The sequence below is a fragment of the Muscardinus avellanarius genome, assembly GCF_963383645.1.
Source record: "Muscardinus avellanarius genome assembly, chromosome: 4".
Lineage (NCBI taxonomy): Eukaryota > Metazoa > Chordata > Mammalia > Rodentia > Gliridae > Muscardinus > Muscardinus avellanarius.
The window spans coordinates 36,509,917-36,532,881 of NC_137789.1; the positions used below are offsets into that span (position 1 = coordinate 36,509,917).

The 22,965-nt window shown below is 38.7% G+C and overlaps 1 protein-coding gene across 14 annotated transcripts in view; it reads right to left on the reverse strand.

Annotated features, from left to right (window-relative positions):
* Positions 1-22,965, reverse strand: part of RIMS2 (regulating synaptic membrane exocytosis 2) — a gene marked incomplete at both ends in the record, with an annotated part of 576,294 nt that overhangs the window by 402,484 nt on the left and 150,845 nt on the right. For all 14 annotated transcript variants that reach the window (XM_080694165.1, XM_080694185.1, XM_080694162.1 and 11 more), the window contains one exon: positions 1,754-2,064. In XM_080694165.1, the coding sequence (XP_080550291.1) occupies positions 1,754-2,064 (311 nt within the window). The remainder of the gene's footprint in view (positions 1-1,753; positions 2,065-22,965) is intronic.

Sequence of the window (22,965 nt, forward strand, 5' to 3'; positions counted from 1 at the left end):
AATTTTTTTGGAATAACCAAAACAACTTTTAAAAAGAACAGAGTTAGGTACCTAACACTACTTGACTTTAAGACAGCTTAAGTCTACAATAATCACAAAGATAAATTAATGAAATGGGAGAGTTTATATACAAACCCACTCAAATACTGATAAATTATTCTTGTCAAAAGAGCAAAGACAATTTAGTATACAAAAGATAATCTTTCCAACAAATAGTGCTGAAACAATTGAATATCCATGTGTAAAATTTTTCTAAAACTCTATAGCTAACTTTTGACCACTTTAAAAAAAATTAACCAGCCGGGCATGGTGGTGCACACTTGTAATCCCAGCACTTGGGAGGCGGAGACAGGAGGATCATGCAGGTTCGAAGCCAGCCGCGCTGGCTTAAGAGACTCTGTTTCCATAAAATATAATTAGGTCTGGGGGTGTAGCCCAGAGGTAGAAGGGTTCCATCTCCAGTACCACCAAAAAAACAAAACAAAAAAAAACAAAAAAATTAACCAAAAATGGATTGTAGACATAAAATAAAATCTAGAAGTTTAAAACTTGTAGGAAAAAAAAATGAGAGAATATCATTTTGTCTTTGTTTAGGCTAAAGCTCTAAAGCTTCTAGAAGAAATAGAGTAAAAGATTTCCCCCAGTAGAGTAGACAATGATTTCTTAGACAAGACACAGAAAGCACTAATCATAATATTAAATTATATAGAACCAAAATAAAAATTTGTAGGCTGGGCGTGGTGGCGCACGCTTGTAATCCCCGCGCTTGGGAGGCGGAGACAGGAGGATCACGCTGGTTCAGAGCAGCCTTGCTGGCTTAAGAGATACTGTTTCCACATAAAAAAGTTAAAAAATAGGTCTGGGAGTGTAGCCCGTGGGAGTGTAGCCCGGAGGTAGAAGGGCTTCCAGGAACCCCAGTACCACCAAAAAAAAAAAAAAAAAAAAATTTGTAACCAGGCATGGTGGCACACATATGTAATCCCAGTACTTGGGAAGCTAAGACAGGAGGATCACAGTTTCACACTCAGCCTCAGCTACTTAGTGAGGCCCTCTATAACGTAGTGAAATCCTGTCATAAAATAAGAAATAAAATGGGGCAGGGGGTGTAACTCAGAGGTAGAATGCCCCTGGCTTCAATTCCCAGTACAGCAAAAAAAAAAAAAAAATTTTTTTTGATCATCATAAAACATTAAGAAATTATTTGAACAATAAATTTTAAGAGAATATTTACAATGTTTATAGCTTAAAGAATAAAAGCACTCTTACAACTCAGGAATTTTAAATAATCTTAAAAAGTACAAACAAATGGTATAGACTATTCACACAAAAATAATGGCTAATAAACACAAGAAGAAATATCCAGTGCCTTTATTTGAAAAATGCAAATCAAGGCTACAGTATGACACTTCAATACACCCACTAGTAAGGCTATGACTTAAAATAAGTGTTTTATTTCACTTCTTTATTCTAGGAAATCTATCTGGTAACATTCCCACATAATACAATATAAACAAAACATAGTTTAAACTTATAGTCAAAGTCCTAAATATCCATGTAAAACATGGATATTAGTGTTTTATGTGTTTTCATTTTTCTTTGGAATGAAGATTAACAATAATACCCTTATGTAGTTCAATGGTAGAGTGTTTGCTTCTCATGTGCAAAGCTCTGGGTTCAAATCCCACCACCACAAGAAAAAAAAAGAGTAAGAATAAAGAATAATATTTACTTAAAGATTAAACCAAATGCTTACCTGTCTGAAGGTATGTCACTGGCAATTAGGTGCTTCATTCCTGACCCATTCTTAATAGAATCCTGCCTTGTGAGCCCATGAGATCGACTTCTCTCCACTGCAGGTACAGGTAAGTCACCTGAGGGTCTTTGGAACTGAGCCTGCTCATGTAGTTTTGCTTTCTTCTCCTGAGGCGCCTCTTCGTTTTGCAGTCCTCGAAGAACCTTTTGATCGGGTTGCTGCGATATGTTAGATCCACTATTATAAAACCATGCCCCTGATTTGGTGAGGATTTCCTGTTGTTTTCGGCACAGATTACACACCCACATAACCTGCACATGAAGACATGGGAAAAGAAATTAGTGTTCCCAAAAGTTAAAAATGGAGAGAGAGACAACAATTCAAGCCAACAAAAAATTACATGGTTGCCTTTTGAAAGTCAAAATGCAATCCAGATTAGCTACTACAATAAATTAAATAATTTACCCTTTCTTTTGATTTTGTCAGAATAATTACAATGAAAAAGATAACACTGCTGACAAATAGAAATACCAAACCGAAGCATCAAATTACTAGCTGCTTATTTGATTATTTTATGCAATTAGAGGCACTATGTAGTATACAGAGAGTAGATTTTGAAGCTAGAAAATTAAGTTTAAATACCAACTCCAAAATTCCAAACTTCTCAACCTTTAGCAAGGTATTGAAGCTTCCTATCTATAGAACTCAGTTTCCTTAACAACACCCAAAGGGAGAATGATAATATTTATCTTCCTGTACTGTTTTGAAGGTAAGAAATAATTTGTATGAAATGTCTAGCACAATTCACAGAAACTCTGGGCCAGGGCTCAGCAATCTATGGTCCCAACCCCCCCCCCCTACACACACACACACACACACACACACACACAAATAATCCTGCAGCTCATTCTGATGTTTGTGATTGAAAGTCGCTGTTGTATGGCAGAGATTCTCAGCTGAATTTGTTGGATGGGTTGTAAGTGTATTCCTCTAAGTAGCTAGGTAAGGCCAAAGGAGACCATGAGCCACCTTGTCCATTTACCTTGGGAATTACTAATTGTACAAATAGTATCATTTCTGTGTAGCCCCAAATGAGAAAGGCTCATAAGCACTATGAGCTTCATCTACCTCATCTAACATACGATGAATATTAATATACGGTAAAGATGCATCAGATATGAAGATATATATTCCTATTCAAACTCTCTAGTATGTGAACACCCTTCTCAAATTCCCTGAGCCACCCAAACCCATTGCTTTTTCTGACCAGATCATTTAGTTAGTTCCTCCAAAACTGCTAGCTCCTAGAAGCGTCATATTCCAACATGCAAGTTACCTTTCCTTTTTTCTTTTACCATCTTCTACTCTTAGATGAATAATTTGTTAACCTTTAAAGCACAAGAATCCTAGCTGGGCGTGGTGGCGCATGCTTGTAATCCCCGCGCTTGGGAGGCGGAGACAGGAGGATTGCGCAGGTTCGAAGCCAGCCTCAGCTACTTAGTGAGGCTCTCAGCAACGTAGAGAGACCCTGTTTCCAAATAAAGTATAAAATAGGTCTGAGAGTATAGCCCGGAGGTAGAAAAGCCCCTGGTTCTACCCTCAGTACCACAAAAAAAAAAAAGCACAAGAATCCTAAATTCATTCACTTCAAGTAGCACAAAGGAATCAACACTGTTGCTTTCAGCCCTTTACACAAATATTAACTTGTTGATCTTGAACTACCTCTCACAATCACACATACATTTATATGCTGTGAGATGAACTTTCACTAATAAGCTTTGAAATGATTAATGTCTACTGGAGATAAACTGTGAGTCCATGGAGCAAAATTTAACTAATTTGGGAATAAAAATCACAGAATTTTTCTAATAGAATTCTTTAACCAATTAAGTTAACTATCAGTTGTATTTTATGATAAATACTATTAAAAATTATCTTAGAAAACATATATATTTATATATGTACATTCATAAATAAGAGCCTATTTGTTTTACTGTCCTCAAATTATAAGATAGGTAGGCCTTGAGAAATCAAAGATATACAGGATTCAAAATTATAATATTATTTATTACCTTTCAGTCCTAAATATGCCCATTTTTAAAGTTACATAGTAACATTAAGAGAATAAAACCTCTAATAACTCAAATTTTTCACTTATTACTGTATATTCCATTCCACAAATATCCTTGGTGTATTAAAGAGAGTGATGGAAACTTAAATATCTTCTTAAAACAATAGAAATGGTAAACATAGCAGTTACACTGAATAGCCAAAGAAAGCAAGAAAAATGTTATGTTAGGTTATATAAACTTTTTTTTTTTTGGGGGGGGGGTCTGGGGCTGGAATCCAGAGGCATTTGACCTCCGAGCTACAACCCCTGCCCATTTTTTTTTTTTTTTGAAACAGGGTCTCACTGAGTTGCAGAAGGCCTCACTAAGTAGCTGAGGCTGTCCGCGAACCGTGATCCTCCTGTCTCAGCCTCCCAAATGCCGGGACTATAAGCGTGCGCCACCACGCCCGGCTGTAGGTGTATATAAAAATTTAAAGGAATCTAAACATCTGCAAAATTTTGTGATTTTCACCTAAACAGCATTAAAAAATAGAGTAATTCAAAGAAAGTAAAGCTTACTTGTTAAATCTACACAGAAAAAGAATTTGCTGGACTCTACTAGCATGGCCAGTCTGCTTAAACATGTGTGTATTTGTCAAAAGTGAAATAAGTGGCCAGGTGTGGTGGTGCACGCTTGTAATCCCCGCTTGGGAGGCTGAGACAGGAGGACTGCACAGGTTCGAAGCCAGCCTCAGCTACTTAGTGAGGCTCTCAGCAACTTAGTGAGACCCTGTTTCCAAATAAAATATAAAATAGGTCTGGGAGCATAGCTCAGAGGTAGAAAGCCTCTGGGTTCCACCCCCAGTACCACCAAAAATTAAAAAATTAAAGAAATTGAAATAAGTGGAAGAATGTAAAATTATCAGTTTAATTCTCAAACACGACTAGGAAATTGTGGGAAATTATTAATTGTGGGAAAGGAAACTTATTTCCTTTCCTCTTACAAACTACATTCCCTCACAGTGAGGGGTGGCCGTAGCTATATGCCTTATCCTAGCATGCGTCATAAAGTAGAATGGTGTGTGCCACTCCCATGACCTATTATAAAGCTTTTATATGCCATTTTCATGGTCTTCACTCAAGACCTTAGAGATTAAAAAGCCATGGGGGGGGGCGCCTAGGAACCACAAAGAGAACTTGGAGGAGAGCCCCCACTGATCAGCCACACCAACTGGATTTTACATCAGTGAGAAATTTCTGTTACTTTTTCGTTCATCTTTCAGTTACAGCATTACCTTATCTAATTTGGAATTTTTTTAAGTACATGATCTAATGAATGTGTATCATCAGCACAGTACTTATACTTGAAAAATGCATTACTAGAATAGGAATATTTAAAAACTTTCACATTGTTCACTGATTCATAAGAAGCAATTTTGCACATTTCTTCCCAATTCTACATTCCATAAAGTTACACCTGAAATAAGCCATGAAAGGTATATCTAGATTGCAGAAATTGGAAAAGGATATAGAGCAGAGTTTTTTCTTATAGAAAACTTGTTTTTAGCACCTACAAGCATATCACTGAGAATATTATATTCAATGAAAAGAATACTATAGCCAGGTATGGTGGTGCATGCTTTTAATCCCAGCATTCAGGAGGCTGAGACTGGAGGATCACGATTCGCAGACAGCCTCAACTACTTAGTGAGGCCCTCTGCAACTTAGTGAGACCCTGTTTCAAAATAAAGAATGAAAAAAATAGGGCAGGGGGTGTAGATTGGAGGTCGGATGCTGCTGGGTTCCATCCAGACCCGCAGGGGGGGAAAAAAAAGTTAATTCAGTCCACGAAATTCCAGCTTATTTACAGATAGGCAAATCACCTTAACAGGAATTCATTAATTATATATGAATTCATACAATCTTCACTAAATAGCTAATATATGTCAGACATATATGTCAGACCAGCTAAAAGCTGGTGAACACAGCTGAACAGATATATATTTTGCTGTGGAGTTTAAAATGTAGTGGAGAGACAAGCAAGCAACAATTGTACAAATATTGCTTATACTAGTCATGCTGAAAGACTACAAAAGAAATGCATTCACACCATTCTCACCGCAGATCCCCACTGCCTTCCTCTCCTCTGGCTCAGGCTGTGCAGGAGAAAAACAAGAATGCAGAGGAGGTCTTGCAGGAGGCCTGCAAATCCAGAGAGCCTCAATCTTAACCTGAGCCTGACATGTTTGTATTATCAGGTCCATGGTGTCTGTCTTTGAACCTACAAGCTCCTCCCCCAGAATTACTAAGGTAGATTTTGAAATTTGATGCACTGGCTCCTATGCCAGAGGATTAAGGTTTTCAAACAGGTTCCTTAGGCAATTAAGAGATCACTGTAATCTCTAACTGTAACCACATTTGTAGGCTGAAGCAAGGAAGTCTGATGGATGATGGCGCCCTCCATAAATCCTCAGGGGGTCGCAGCACTACAGAAGAAGCTTTAACCGTGGGCATTTCCAAGTCAGAGTTGTTTTACACTCTTCTCTCTTGGTTATTGTTATGAACTTGAAAAAGTATTCACAAAGAAATGCAGCTTGTTTCTTAATTTTCTTATCTGGTTTTTCTCGATAGCAAACTAACCATAAAGCCACCCATGTAAAACTTAGACTGAGAAGTAATTCTGTAGGATAAATTCACAATTTCTACCTCTTCTTTGTTGGTCTCTATGTAAGTGTCAGGTGCTCTGTGGGGCATCTGTCACAACAACCCACAGGGATCTAATTCAGTCTGTCTCTTCTCCCTCTAGACAGGACTGTGCTCCACTATTAACTTACCCTCACCTCAGTTCCCAGGCACTGCTGGCTCATCTCTAAATCCACTATTGAGCCATGACCCAAGCTCTCTGCTGTGCAGCCTCTTCTGCAAACTTACCTCTGCCCTCACTATGGGGAGTGGGGGGATAGTTGTCACTGCAGAGATAATGCAGCTATTTTATGTCTTTCATGCCACATTGGCACTAAGGACAGTCTTAGAAGATAATTCTGGCCTTTCTTAACCATCACACACTGAAGTACCTAGGTCCAAGTAGGTGTGACCAGGCATCCTGGAGGGTTATTTCCTTCCAGGAATCTCAATTATGAAGAAGGGCAAAAGTTGTTCTTTAACTTAACCAATACTGTTCCCTCTTGGGTCGAAGCCTAGCAAGAAAAGACTGAAACACACCTTTGGTCATCAACCAGCCTTATCTCTATTTTCTTTCTCCTCTTCCACAATATACAAAGATAGAAGGGGCAGGCTTTTCCTTGACTGCTTTATTCTGTATATCAAACATTTTCCCCAAACATCCTCAGGCTTGAAGTAATGATCTTCATTCTTCCCATTTTATCTATTTCATGGCTTCCTTTAAGCCATCCAAAGGAAAAGAGAAGCCAGCTTATTGATAAAAGAATGTAAACTGAAAGTCAAAGTCACTTTAAATATAACAGCCGGGTATGGTGGTAGGTACATGCCTGTAATCCCAATGCTTGAGAGGTTGAGACAGGAGGATCACAGGTTCAAAGAGCGAGCTTCAGCAATGTGGGGAGACTCTAGGCAACTCAGATTGAGGCAAGATCCTAGCTCAATGATAAAGACTTGGTTCTGGATTAGGGATCCCCAAGACTGCACAAAGGCAATTAAAATTTATTATTAAGTAAGTGGTACAAACTCAGGAGGAGGAAGAATGAAGACAAGAGATCCTAGATGGTTTTGCCTCTTTAAGGATAACTTGAAATATCTCAAAATTACTCAAAATATTATAGAGAAAAGAAGAAAAATTTCCCAGTTCATTTTATAAGGCTAAAAACAAATTTTTTAGGGGGTGGTACTGGGGTTCCTGGAAAGCCTTCTACCTCCGGGCTACACTCCCAGACCTATTTTATACTTTTTAAATTTGGAATCAAGGTCTCCTAAGCCAGCGTGGCTGGCTTCGAACCTGCATGATCCTCCTGTCTCCGCCTCCCAAGCGCGGAGATTACAAGTGTGTGCCACCACACCCGGCTAAGCTAAAAAAAATGTAATGGCAAGATCAGAAAATATTCTTATTCAAAGGACTATAGAGAAAGAAAAAAATGAAAGTTTCCCAATTCAGCTTATAAGCTTGGAAAAATCTTAATGGGAAAAGTCACAAAAGAAGAAAGCATCAATGTCCTGAAGTACTTAGCTATAACAAATTATCAGAAACTGGTGAATTAAAACAACAAAAACTTATTCTCCCACAATTTTAGAGCCAGAAGTCCAATTTCAGTATCACTTGACCTAAATCAATAGTTTGCCAGGGCTACACTCCTTCAAAAGGCTCTAACGGAACTCAGTTCCTCGTCCCACTAGCAAGCAGCTTCTGGAGCAATTACTGCTTGGCTTGAGGCCACATCAGCTCAATATCCAGAGAGAGAGAGAGAGTACCTCAAACTCTTTCTGTTACATCCTTCTCATGGTCTTCTCCTCTGTTATTTCCCTCTGCCTCTTCCTGTGAAGATACTAGTGACTGCCTTTGGGGCCCACTTAGATTATCTAACCAACTCAAGATCCTTGCTAAATTATATCTGCATAGGTTTTTTCTTTCTTTCTTTCTTTGGCCATATAAGGTTACATTCACAGGTTTTAGGGATTAGAAGATGGATATCTCTTGAGGGGTCATTTTTGCAGCCTACATAGACGATATAAAAGTACTGGCCAATAATTCAAATGGAGATAGACTTGTAAATCTTAACATACCAAGTTCTAAATTTCATATAGCAAGTGCATTTGAGAAAGAAATGAATTAAAAAGAGCATTGTGACAAAGGGGGAGATTACACCAAAAAAGGCAAGAATAGTTTAATTTTAGAAAATGCATTACTATAGCCAGGTATGGTGGCACACACTTTAATCCCAGGGCTCGGGAGGCAGAGACAGGAGGATCACACAGGTTTGAAGCCAGCCTAAGATACTTAGTGAGGCTCTTAGCAATTTAGTGAGACCTTGTTTCCAAATAAAGTGTAAATAGGTCTGGGAGTATAGGCCACAGGTAGAAAAGCCCCTGGGTTCCACCCCCAGTAGCATAAAAAAAAAGAAAGAAAATACATTACTATAACTACCATATTAACAGATTAAAATTAAAAAGATCATGCTGATCAGAAAAATTATTCCAGATTCATAAATATAAAATTAATTGTGTTAAAATTAAATAAAATCTAGCCAACAAAAAAAGAAATAATGCAAGACAAACTAACTTGATAAAGAGTGTCTACAAAAATTCTATATCCTATTTTATACTTAATGATAAAGACATTTCCCTTTAAAGTCAAGAATGAGCAAAGAATCCCTTGTACACTTTCCCTGGAGGTACTAGTCTAGTAAAAACCAATATCTATCTACCTATCTATCTATGACCCTGTCTGTGTGTCTGACTCTCTGACTCTCTCTCTCTCTCTCTCTCTCTCTCTCTCTCTCTCTCACACACACACACACACACACACACACACACACACACAAATGAACTAAAATGGACTATTTAAAGGTGACCCCCCCCCAGAAGACCCCAAGGTCTGGGCCGAATGGCCCCAACCCCAGGAGGGTGGGTAGGCGCAGGCGGGGCTCCCTTAGGCAACCCCCACACCCGGAAGACCCCAGAGGTGTGGGCTGCATGGCCCTGACCCCGGGCAAGTGGGCGGGCACAGGCAGAGCACCCTTAGGCAACCCCCCCACCCGGAAGGGCCCAGAGGTCAGAGCCACCCTGACCCCGGGCAGGTGGGCGGGTGCAGGTGGGGCACCCCTTAGGCGACCCCCCCACCCAGAAGGGCCGGGAGATCAGGGCCACAAGGCCCCATGCAGGGCAGGTGGGCGGGCGAGGGCGGGGCACCCTTAGGAGACCCCCCTCCCACCCGGAAAAAAAAAATTTTTTTCATCACCACTGAGTGCCTGATCCCACGTGGATCCTCCCCAAACCACACGGACTCTCTTCTCTTATTTAAAAAAAAAAGGGGGGGGGAATGAAAAAAGAAAACTATTTGAGAGGGGTTAAGATGGCCGTGGTGGCAGCTAGAATATTGGAGATGCAAACGAAACATATCCATCTGAACTGGAACTTTTGGAAAAATTCCCCACGAAGGAGGACTGCTGCTTCTCTACATCATTAAGAATCCGGGACATCACCTGTAAGGAGAGAATCTAGCGGAGACCTAAGAGGAAGGCGGTGGCAGCAGCAGTGGCCGAGATGGTGGTGGAGACTTGGATTTGGGAGAGGCAGAGATCTGATCCAACCCACCCCAATCCTCTGAAGAAATTACATCAAAGGTCAAATTCTACTGTTGCGCATGCTTAAGAACACTGGACATTATGCGGTATGGGAAAAGAGCTTGGGAAAGATTTGAAATGGTGGAGGCAGTCGCATTGGCAGTGGCAAGTACTCAGGGGAGGCAGAGATCTGATGTAATACACCTGGAACTTTTGAAGAAAGTTCCTCAGAGGCAGAATACTACCACCATGCACCCTTGGGAACGTGGGGCAACCTTCTGGGTGAAGAGGGTGATTGGATCGGAGCCTGCCGAGGGATGAGGCCAGTGCTGGGGCCAGCAAGGCCGGGATCAGAGCCTGCTGTGAGGCAAGGCAGGTGATAGGGCCTCCAAGGCCGGGATCAGAGCCTGCTGTGAGATTAGGCCAGTGTTGGGAATCCGAGGCTGAGATTGGAGCCTGCCGAGGGGTTAGGCCAGGTCTGGAGCCAATGAGGCTGGGATTGGAGCCTACCGTGAGGCAAGGCCAGTGCTGGGGCCTCTGAGGCTGGAAGCGGAGCCTGCCGAGGGGTTAGGCCAGAGCTGGGGTCAGTGAGACCAGGATCGGAACCTGCCATGAGGCAAGACCAGTGCTGGGGCCTCCGAGGTCGGGATCGGAGCCAGCTGATGCGTTAGGCAAGTGCCGGAGCCAGTAAGGCCAGGATCGGAGCCTGTCGCGAGGCAAGGCCAGTACTGAGACCTCTGAGGCCAGGATCGGAGTCTGCCAAGGGGTTAGGCCAGTGCCGGGGCCATCGAGGCCAGGATCGGAGCCTGCTGTGAGGCAAGGCCAGTGCTGGGGCCTCCGAGGCCTGGATAGGAGCCTGCCAAGGGGTTAGGCCAGTGACAGGGCCAGCGAGGCCAGGATTGGAGCCTGCCTTAAGGTATGGCTGGTGCTGGAGCCTCCGAGGCCGGGATCGGAGCCTGCCAAGGGGTGAGGTCAGTGCTGGGGCCAACAAGGCCAGGATCAGAGCCTGCCATGAGTCAAGGCCACTACTGAGGCCTCCGAGGAGGGATCGGTGCCAGCTGAGGGGTTAGGCCGGTGCTGGGACCAGTGAGGTCAGGATCAGAGCCTGCTGTGAGGCAAGACCAGTGCTGAGACCTATGAGACTGGGATCAGACTCTGCCGAGGGGTAAGGCCGGTGCCGGGACCAGCAAGGCCAGGATTGGAAACTGCTGTGAGGCAAGGATGGAGCTGGGACTTGTGAGACCAGGATAGGAGCCTGCCGAGGGTTTAGGCCGGTACTAGGGTCAGCGAGGCCAGGATCGGAGCCTGTCATGAAGCTAGGCCAGTGCTGGGGCCTCTGAGGCCAGGAGAGGAGCCAGCCAGGGGGTTAGTTCGGTACGGGGTCAGTGAGGCCAGGATTGGGGCCTCCCATGAGGCAAGGCCAATGCTGGAGCCAGCGAGGTCTAGATCAGAGTCCTCCGGGTGGCCAGGCCACTACTGGGGCTGTCAAGAGTGGGATCGGAACTTGCAATGCGGCATGCACAGAGAAATAGCACAGAAAATAAAATCCAGATGCTTCCCCTAATTAGCAAGAACTAGGAGGAAAGGGGTAACAGGAGGAGGTCGAGTAGTAGAAAGGGCCCTATTGAAAAGCAATTAAGGTGACCAATCAGAGGGAAGGGGATGGGGGTGTATGGAATCTCTTTAAAACACATGAGGTGTGTAAACAATTATATCAAAGATAACCACCAATTAAGCATGGGATCGAGGGAGGGGGAGGGAATGGGATGGGGATTGGATGAGGGCTTATTGGATGATATGGGCTTGTATATCCTCTCAAGTCTTGTATTCCAAAATGATGTATGATTACAAAAAAATATATAAATAATTGCCACAAAAGATAAAAAATAAATAAATAAATAAAACTGACTGTTTAAACACTAGTTGACTGTGAACACTATTTGATTATAGTAGACTATGCAAAAAAATCTACAGCCAATGTACTAAGAGTAGTAAGAAACCTCAATGATTTTCCTAGATCAAAGATAAACCAAAATAAACTGCATTCCTATTTTTTACCAATAATCAATTGTAGAATATCAAGTAAAAAAAATTAAAGATACTTGTTCCAAAGAAAAATAATATACAAGAATCCTGCAAATAAACAGGCCTTTCCCCCAAAAAAGCAAGACTCATTAAAAAACTATAAATTTTTCTTGAGAAATCTAAAAGAGGACTTATGTGAGTCCTCTTTTACTATTTTGGATAAGAAGACCAAATACCCTCAGAATGTTAGTCTGCACAAATTAAATCCATAAAGTTCAATGGAATTTCAATCAAAATTCTTACCATGTTTTCAACGGATTTGTATCAAGCTTATTCTAAAATAAATATAAAAGCCAAGCATGGTGGCACATGCTTATAATCCCAGCATTCAGGAGGTTGAGACAGGAGGATCTCAGTTGGCAGACAGCCTCAGGTACTTAGTGAGGCCCTTTGCAACTCAGTGAAACCCTGTTTCAAAAAATAAAGAATAAAAAATAGAGCTGGGGGTATAGCTCAGAAGTAGAATATTCCTGGATTCCATTCCCAGTACTGCAAAAATAAATAAATAATAAAATGAATATTAAAGAGTCAACAAAAAGGGAAACCAAGATAATTCTGAAGAGAAATAACTGTTTATGGTGGTGGACTCATTGTACTTATTATAAAGCAAATGAAATTAAGAAAGTGTGGTATTAGTAAAGAGACCCTAAATAAAATAAGAAGCATTACTGAGGCTCTAAAAACAGACTCTCACATATGCTGATGTTGACTTTACAAATCAGTGGAGAAAATATGCACTATTCAGTTAATATACCTGAAACAACGGGTTGTCTCGTTTTAGAACCCACTTGACATCATGTACAAAAAAATCACTTCAAATGGATTAAACACTGAAAAATGAATGGCAAAAGTTAAAAACTTAGCCTGCAGTGATGGTGCATGCCTGTAATCCTAGTACTTGGGAAGCTGAGACAGGAGGATTGTTAGTTTGAAGACTAACTCAGCAACCTACTGAGACCCTGTTTCAAAACAAAAAATAAAATAGGGCTGGGGATGTAGCTCAGAGGTAGAATGCCCCTAAGTTCAATCCCTAGTACCATGAAAAAAAAAACTTTAAATTTTTTAAATATCAAGAAAATTTTTATAAAAATCAGGAAAAAAATGAGTTATTGGAACAAACACAAAAAGCATGAACTATTTTTTAAATGATAAACTCTACTATATTAAGATTTTTAAATGTTGAATAGTAAAATAATTAAGATAAAGTAAAAAGAGAAACCACAATCTGAGAGAAATTTTATTGCAATGTACACAGTTAGCCAAAGATATTAATTCAGAACTTTTATAGGTTAAGAACTTTCATAGGTTAATAAAAAAAAGAGACAAACATCAGAGTAAAATAGTAGGTCAAAGAATTAATATGCAACTCCACCAAGAAACACAACTGGAAATTATGTCATTTACAGAGAAATGGATGGAACTGGAGATTATGCTAAGTGAGATTAGTCAGTCACAAAAAAGTAAGAAATTGGATGCTCTCCCTACTATGTGGAAGCTAGGGAGAAAAGGGTCCTAGGAGGAATTCTAGACAAAGGAGGAGAAACCAGAGATGAGCAAATAAGGTGACCTAATGGAGGGGGGTGGAAAACGGGAAGAGAGACATTCCCTAATGTAAGTGATGTACATTCACAGACATATCAAAGTGAATCAGTAAGCCAAACATGAGAAGGAGGGAGGGCGAAAGAATGCAGAGGGAATTGGGGAAGGGCTAAATGAGTGATGTGTGCCTCTATGCCTCTACCATCTTGTACCTCATTAAAATGTATGATTACAATGCACCAATAAAAAATTTAAAAAGAAACCCAACTGGACAATAAAAAGGAAAATATTTAATCTCATCCATCAGAAAACCCAAAATTAAAACAATCAGTTACCATTTCACACCACATTTAAAAGTCTGACAGTACCAAACATTGAAGAGGAAGTAGAAAAACCACTGCAAACTCCCTCTCAGGATTATAAATTATTTCAACCAGTTTGGAGAGCCATCCTTTGACACAGATTCCCAAATGTACTGGCTTACTGAAAACTTTCTAGAAAATATATTGCTCATGACCCCCCTGGATGCTCCACTGCCCCCTTATTTATTTATATTCAACACCCCTCTAGTTGCACCCAAGATTACTCTCACACCCCTGGGTCATTCCAGCATTCCCTCCAGGGTGGCAACCCCATCGTTTCACCCCAACTTTGGCAATGTATACATCTGCCAAAATAGCTAGCTGTACTCTATTGCCTGGAAATCTCACTTCTACCCTAGAAAAACTTTAAGCAGGCACAGAGATGTTTGTTAAACAGTTTTTCTATTAGAAAAAATTTAGATAATCTAAGTCAGTACAATAATAGATAAAATATAGCATGTTCCTGCAACTGAATTATGTTCAGCAGTCAAAACTAATAACTTAAATTTAGAGGAATATAATTTTGAAAGAACTCTCATAATTTTGAAAGAACTCTCAAAATATAAAGAAGAAAAACAAGTTTTAGAAAAATATATATTTATGATACCATGATACATACAAAGTTTAAAAGTTTATAAAAAAAAGGTTTTAGGAGTATATATGCAGTACATAGATATAAAATTAAACGATACAAATAAAACATTCATTGTATAAATTTTTTATTCTAAATGAAATTTTAGCCAAAAATTAAGAAAATGGTTTCCAAAGTAAATTAGTAACTGAGAAGCACTTAACTATATATTGATTATTCCCCAAAAACTGCTCCATTCATAATAAATATGCAATTTCAAAAAAACTTTCTAAAATTCTGAATTGTATTTTTATCTTAAATCTTCTAGGTAATTTTTTGAAGAAGACAACTGTTAAAATGGTGGTTTTATCTTATAAAATAAAGGAACCAGTGGAGTGTGGTGGTATATACCTGTAATCCCAGTACTTGAGAGGCTGGGACAGGAGGATTACAGGTTCTTGGCAAGACACTCTACAACCTCGCAAGACCCTGTTTTCAAAATAAAAAATATAAAAGGGCTGGGTACAGTTAAATCCTCAGTAACACACACACACACACACACACACACACACACACACACACACACACACACACTGAACATTTTTGCAGTTATAAAGTTTATCCACTAGTCTGTGCTAAATCACCATCCTCAATGTGCTCTAACTCCATGACAACTGATACACTGTTAACCATTTTCCCCTAAAAAGTAAAGGAAATTTCTTTTTTAAACATAGAAACAACAGCAAAATAAAAAGAGTTAGGCAAAAATGGTTGAAATAGAACCATTATTCTACAGTATAAAATGCAATGTTAAAATAATTATTTTCCATTGCCTACTGACTGAGTCAAAGATTCAGCAGAAGAAATATAGACAACATACTATCAGGTGACAGTTTCCTTTTTTCCATAATTTAGGAGCTTACAAGTTAAGAAACATAAACTTTAGGAATATAAGTCTTTAATAGTTCAAAAGCATTAAAGTAAAATTGTAACTTTAAATGGGGTGAACACAAGATTGATTTTTATTAAAATCGAAAGCATATTCACCTAGAAGGCATCACTAAAAATGGAGTCCAGAACACGAGATTTCTAGAATGAACTGTAGAAACAGTCCCTGAAAGTACAGTCTTGAAAATGAGGCTTTCTGAAGGGGATAGCTTCTGAAAGGAAGGGAAGCAGATATAACACTATGAAAGTGAACAGATGGGAAAGATGATGCTTTTCCACACTGGAAGTATAAATCTAGAGGCAGTGATGGGGAAACAGCAACACACTGTGGTGATGCAGAAATCAGTGGAACACTTTTAGGAAGGGGAAATCTCTAAAGAAAGAGTGCTAATTCAGAGGGAAAGAAGTTCAAATCATAAAGCTTTACTTACCTCTCAGATTCTTGCTAATAATTCTCTAAAACTTTAAGGTTAAGGATCAAAAATATTTGGGTTCTTCATATTTTCTTGCAAATAAGTTCCAGAAAACAATGAACTTCTTTTTGCAAAGAAAGTATAGTTTTTGGTCTGGCCTGTTAATGACGTTTCTACCAGAATACATCACTAATCACATACATTCATCCAACCTACTCCAAATGAAAGGCAGGTCCAACTTAGCCCACCCAAAGGAGTTCTACTATTCTAAGAAAGGTAAACTATATCATGATGTTATCAGTAAAATATATATATATATATATATACATATTAAAAGCAAAGCCTTCTAAGTTTCACTGCATTCACATATTGATTTAACTTAATTTTAACAAATCAAAAACTGAAGAAGAGCTCTTCACCCCCAAATTGCTTTATCCCCAGTCTTTTTTTTTTTTCATTTTTTAGTGCAGAAAATTAAACCCAGGGGCAATCTACCTCCAAGCTATACACCCAGCCCTATTTTTAATTCTTTATCTTGATACCTATCTCTCTAGGTTGATAAGAATCTCACTACTTGCTGAAGCTGTCCTGTAATCCTCCTGTCTCAGCCACCCAAGTAGTGAGGTTACAAGCATGCACCATCATGCACAGCTTATCCCATTTTATTTATTTATTTATTTATTTATTTATTTATTTATTTATTTTTGGTGGTACTGGGGTTCCTGGAAGCCCTTCTACCTCCGGGATACACTCCCAAGGGCTACACACCCACACCTATTCTTTAACTTTATGTGGAAACAGGGTCTCTTAAGCCAGAGAGGCTGGCTCTGAACCAGTGCAATCCTCCTATCTCTGCCTCCCAAGAGCAGGGATTACAAGCATGAGCCACCACCGGCAGCTTATCCCATTTTAATGCTGTGTTAATGGCAATTCTCCATCCTCCTAGTTTGTCTCACACCAAAAACTTGGGAATAACCTTTATTCTCATGTTCCATATACATCCACCAATTTTTTGCTGTTGATGTTGTTATACTTTTTTTTCATTTTGCCAGCTTGTATTTATTTTTTATTGGTACACTATAGTTTCACATCATAATGTAGATCATATTGACAATGACATACATTCACATATAACTTGGTGCCCTCCCCCCCAATTCCCCTTCCCTTCTCCCAACAATGATACTCCAGGTGGTTGACCATGCTACATGCATACTTTTATATGTATTCCAATGTAGTGCCTCCATTAATCAACCTCAGCCTTCTTCCTCTCATACCCTTCCATTTCAGCTTTGCTGAGGTTTTGCCTCCATTGTCTGGAGTCCTTCTGGCATCCTACTCACTAGTTTGGGCATATTAGAGAAAACATATGTCCCTTCTCTTTCTGTGCTTGACTGATCTCATTTAACACAATGTTCTCTAGGTCTTTCCATCTTCTTGAAAATGACATGATTTTGTTCTTCTTTATCACTGAGTAGAATTCCATTGTGTATTTCCCACAATTTTGCAATCCATTCATCTGTTGATGGAGACCTAGGATTGGTTCCATATTTTGGCTATTACAAATTGTGCTGCTATAAACATGGTTATGCATATAATGCAAAGAGCTTAAAAGACTCTACACTAGCAAGACAAATAACCCAATTAAGAAGTGGGCAACTGAATTGAATAGACACTTCACAAAAGAAGAGATACAAATGGCCAATAGATACGTGAAAAAATGTTCAACATTATTAGCCATCAGGGAGATGCAAATCAAAACTATATTGAGATTCCATTTAACCCAAATCAGAGTGGCAAGCAAAATAAAGTCAAATAACAACAAATGCTGTTTTACACTGCTGGTGGAAGTGCAAACTAGTTTAGCCACTATGGAGATCAGTGTGGAGATTCCTTAGAAAACTCGGAATGAATCCACCATAGATCCGGCTATACCACTCCTGGGTATCTTTCCAAAAGGTTAATGTTGTTTTTATTTTATTTTATTTTATTTTATTTTATTTTATTTATGGGGGGGGGGGATACTGGGGGTGGAACCCAGGAGCTTTCTACCTCTGGGCTACACTCCCAGACCTATTTTATACTTTATTTGGAAACAGGGTCTCACTAAGTTGCTGAGAGCCTCACTAAGTAGCTGAGGCTGGCTTCGAACCTGTGAGATCCTCCTGTCTCAGCCTCCCAAGCATGGATATTACAAACATGCACCACCACACCTGGCTTGTTCTACTTTTAAAATATCTACAGAGATGATACCTCCCCACCTCTAACACAATTAGCCTAATCTAAACAACCCCAACAAACATAAATTATCGCATTAACCTTGCAACTAATCTCCCAATTCCCATTCTTTTCTCACTAATCTATTTCAGCAACACTATTAAAGTAGGCCTTTTAAAATGTTTTAAAATGTAAAATAAATGTTACATTTTAATCAGAACATTTATTACTCCCTACTTTGCTCAGGATAAATGCCCAAGTCCTTAAAATGAAGCAAAAGGCCCTGGACGGTCTTGTCCTCCATCCTGTCTCTCTCCATTCTCTACTCTAGGCTCATTTGCTCTGCCCCAGCCACAGCGCACTTCACTGTGACTCTTCTGGAAGGCACGCTCCTACCACAGGCCTCTGTGATTGCTGTCCCTCAGTCTGAATTGTCTTTCCCCTAAATATATACAATACTAATTCACTCATTCCTTTCAAGATCAACTGTCACTTTTTAAGACCACCCAAATTAATTCCAGCACCACCCAAAATTTTTACTTTTTCCAGGGCACTTAAAAATTCTAATAGTTATTTATCTCATTTGTTACCTGCATCCTCTAACTAAAATATATTTTCCAGTAAGGTAAGACATATTTAACTATTTTCGTTCACTATTATCTTCCCAGTGCCTAAAACATACCAAGATGCACTCAATAAATAACTACAGATATGTATTAACTACAGACATAATATATTAAGTACAGGTATTTAAATTATACACTACTTTCTGTAAAATCATTGCTTTGCAAAATTCCACAATCCAAATGATTTCATAAAACTATCTTTAAGAAAAATAATACTAAAGAACTTTCTAAATTCAAGTATTACTATGAAATTTATTTTTCAGATAAAAACATTTGTAGCCAGGGGTGGTAACATGCCTGCAATCCCAGTGCTTGGGAGCTTGAGAGGGGAAGATCTCAGATTCAAGGCCAGCTTTAGCAACTTAGTGATATTCTGGTTCCAACATAAAAAATAAAAAGGGAACCAGGAGTGGTGGTGCACGCTTATAATCCCAGCATTTGGGAGGCTGAAATGAAACTGTGCTAATGTATAGCCTATCTCAGAGGTTTCCAAGCTTTTTTAATTGAAGTACTCTTTTCATTTATCCCAATTGATTTTAGAACCTAACTAGGTTTCTTTAATAGTAAGAAGGAAAACGGCATATTTATTGTTCAGCATAAGCATCCATTTCTGTGTAATAGCCTTAATAATATGTAATACACTTCTGACATACAATATAGGCTAGTTTCTTTAAATGCATCATAAGTATTAATGAAATATAAAGTTATTAGAAATCTCTTATACAACTCATTCTTCCTATTTCAGACTTACTGCAAAAAAACAAAGTTTTCAAGACAGTGTGATATTGACTTAAGAGTAGACATATAGATCACTGAAATAGAACTGAAGTCTACAAATGAGCGCATACATCTATGAGCAGTTGATTTTCAACAAGAGTGTCAAACCCATTCACTAGGGACAGTATTCAACAAATGGCATTAGAACCACTGAATAGCCACATGCAGAATCATAAGTTGGACCCCTACAACATGCAAAATCAACTCAACAAAATGGATCAGAGACCTCAATATAAGAGTTAAAATTACAAAATCCTTGAAAGAAAAATAAATTTTAGCGACCTTAATTTAGACAACTCTATCTTAAATATGACAGCAACAGAACAAACGATGAAAGAAAAATAGATAAACTTCATCAAATAACTTTTTGTGCTCCAAAAATATATTCAAAAAATAAAAATATAATTAATAGAATGGGGAAAATTATTTGTAAACTATGTATCTGATGAGGGTCTAATTTCCAAAATATATAAAGAACTCTAACAAGTCAATAATAAAAAACTAATTTAAAAATGGGCAGCCGGGTATGGTGACGCACGCTTGTTATCCCAGCATTCAGGAGGCAGAGACCAGAGGATCCTGGTTCAAGGACAGCCTCAGATACTTAGCTAGGCCCTTCGCAATTCAGTGAGACAATGTTTCAAAAAATATGAAAACTAAAAAATAGGACCGGGGGTATAGCTCAGGAGGTGTAGCTCAGAGGTAGAATGCCCCTGGGTTCCATCATCAGTACTGCAAAAATAAAATAAAATAAAATAAAATAGCAAAGGACTGGAATATTTCTTCATAAATATATACAAATTATTAACAAGTAATTTAAAAGATTCTCAATATTATTAGTCATTATCAAAGCCATAATGAGAATACTATTTCATACCCATTGGGATAAGCCACACACAAAACACCATATATTCAATAAATATATTTATGTGAAATTCCAAAATAGGTAAATCCATGGAGAAAAATGTAGCTTAGTGGTTGCCAGAGTATGAAAGATGGAAATGTCTGCTGATGAGTACAGGTGGTGGTGGTAGTATTTGGGGGGAGAGAGATCATGGAAATGTTCTAGTGTAAGATAATGGTGATACTTGTGTAACATTGTTGATATACTGAACCCCACTAACTTGTATACTTTTAAATGATAAATTTTACGTTAGACGAATTAGATCTCAATTTTTTAAAATTAGAAAGACCTCTTCTACAGAAAATCTGACGTAGGTGATTTTTGTCTTATTTTGCGCTTCTACCAACCTTAAGCCCCAAATCTGAATGTAAAGAAGTTTATTTGAAAAATGATATGAAAAAGTACAGTGCAAGAATAAAAGTAAAAGAAAAGTGAGAAAAGCCAACAATTCTACATTAAAGAATAAGTTAAGCTGGATATAGTGTTGTATGTCTGTACTCCCAGTACTTGGGAGGCTAAAAACATGAGGATTACAAGTTCAAGGCCAGCCTCAGCAACTTTAGCAAGGCCCTCAGCAACTTAGTGAAACCCTGTCTCAAAAAAAAATTACTAAAAAAAGTAGGGGGGGGGCTTTGTTCAGAAACAGAATGTCCCCAGTACAAAAAAAAAAAAGAGTAAGTTACTTGAAGAAGACAAATGGAGCTAGACCATGATGGGATTTTCTCAGAATTGCTCTACTGAGGGTCAAGAAGATATAGGGTATTTATCTATTAGCTACATGTAATTTCTGACTCTCCCCTGTAAGATAGGCCTATTTCCTTGGTCATAAAATGCTCTGAGGCAGAGAAGGGAGGAAGATGTTGGTAGCTCAGGAACCATTTGCAGTTGTCATCAAGAGTGGGCTGAAGCCAAGAGTGGTGGTGTATGCTTGTAAGTAAAATCAGCATTTGGGAGGCTGAGACAGGAGGATAGCGGTTTTCGGACAGCCTCAGCTACTACTTAGTAAGGACCTTTGCAACTCAGTGAGACCATGTTTCAAAATAAAGAATAAAAAAATAGGGCTGGAGGTGTAGCTCGGAGGTAAAATGCCTCTGAGTTCCATCCCCAGTACTGAAAAAAAAAGAAAAGAAAAAAAGAAAAAACAGTGTGCTGAAGGCACAAGATGAGTACCTACAGCAATTGCTAAGAGCTTTATAGGCAAAGCTCACTAAACTTTTAAGACTCATTAATTGATATGACAGGCAATTTCCACTAAACTTTTAAGAAGCATTCATTTATATACCTTATAAAAACTGTTCCATAAAATTAAATTTTAAGCAATAATAAAAGCCACACAGCTTGGTTGATGAAGCTACTGTAATTTTGATACAAGATAAGCAAAGCACAGGTCAATTCAACCCACATATATTTGGAGCAAAACACAAGGTAACATCTAACAAAATCCTAGACAACTAGAAAACATTTTTTTATCATAATCAACACTTTTTAATCTCAGAAGCATCAGAAAATTCAGTTTTGTAATTAACACATTGCCAGACTAAAAGAGAAAAAAAATCGTATGATTATTTCAATCAATAAAGAAAAGCACCTGCTAACACTTAACATCATTTTAGAGTTTAAAGTAACTCTCAGAAAAATAGGCATACAAGTATATTTCTTTAACTTGGAAATAAAAATAAGGACATTTCTTTAGATTAGTAAAGGTTATCAAAAATAATATTAACACCGGGCGTGGTGGCGCACGTTTTTAATCCCAACTCTTGGGAGGCTGAGACGGGAGGATCACACAGGTTCGAAGCCAGCCTCAGCTACTTAGTGAGGCTCTCAGAAATTTAATGAGACTCTGTTTCCAAATAAAGTATAAAATAGGTCTGGGAGTATAGCCTGGAGGTAGAAAAGCCGCAGGGCTCCACCCCTCAGTACCACAAAAATTAAAAATTAGCAAAGCTTACACTTAATGGAAAAGCCTTAGTTCCGTTCACTTTGTTTGCATAGTAGCTTACCAAATTAAACCATGAATTCTCAAAAACTTCCTTAGAGCAAAGTAGCATGTTTGCAAAACAGAGCAATCTGAGCTATCAACAAAACTCAGTTCATCTGTAATCATTCTCAATTCATCTGTAAAATATTCCAGATAATTAGCAAATATCTTGAGAAAACTGAAATATGCTACTTGCTATACGCAAAAATTACAATACATTCATAGATTCAATATTGATATAAATGAAGTTGTGTCAACAGCTAACACCAATATTTGCATAAGAAATGTGTAGTTTCTTCAGTATTTATAAATGAGCTAATATAGTATATACTTTATACAGTGTATAATATATTAATATATTATATAATATAGATTATCATATATTATATATATGCTGTGTGTGTGTGTGCGCGCGCCCGCATACACGTGCGTGCGTGCTCAGTAACAGGCTATGATTAAAACAAGATTCTGCCTAAATAAATTTTGGT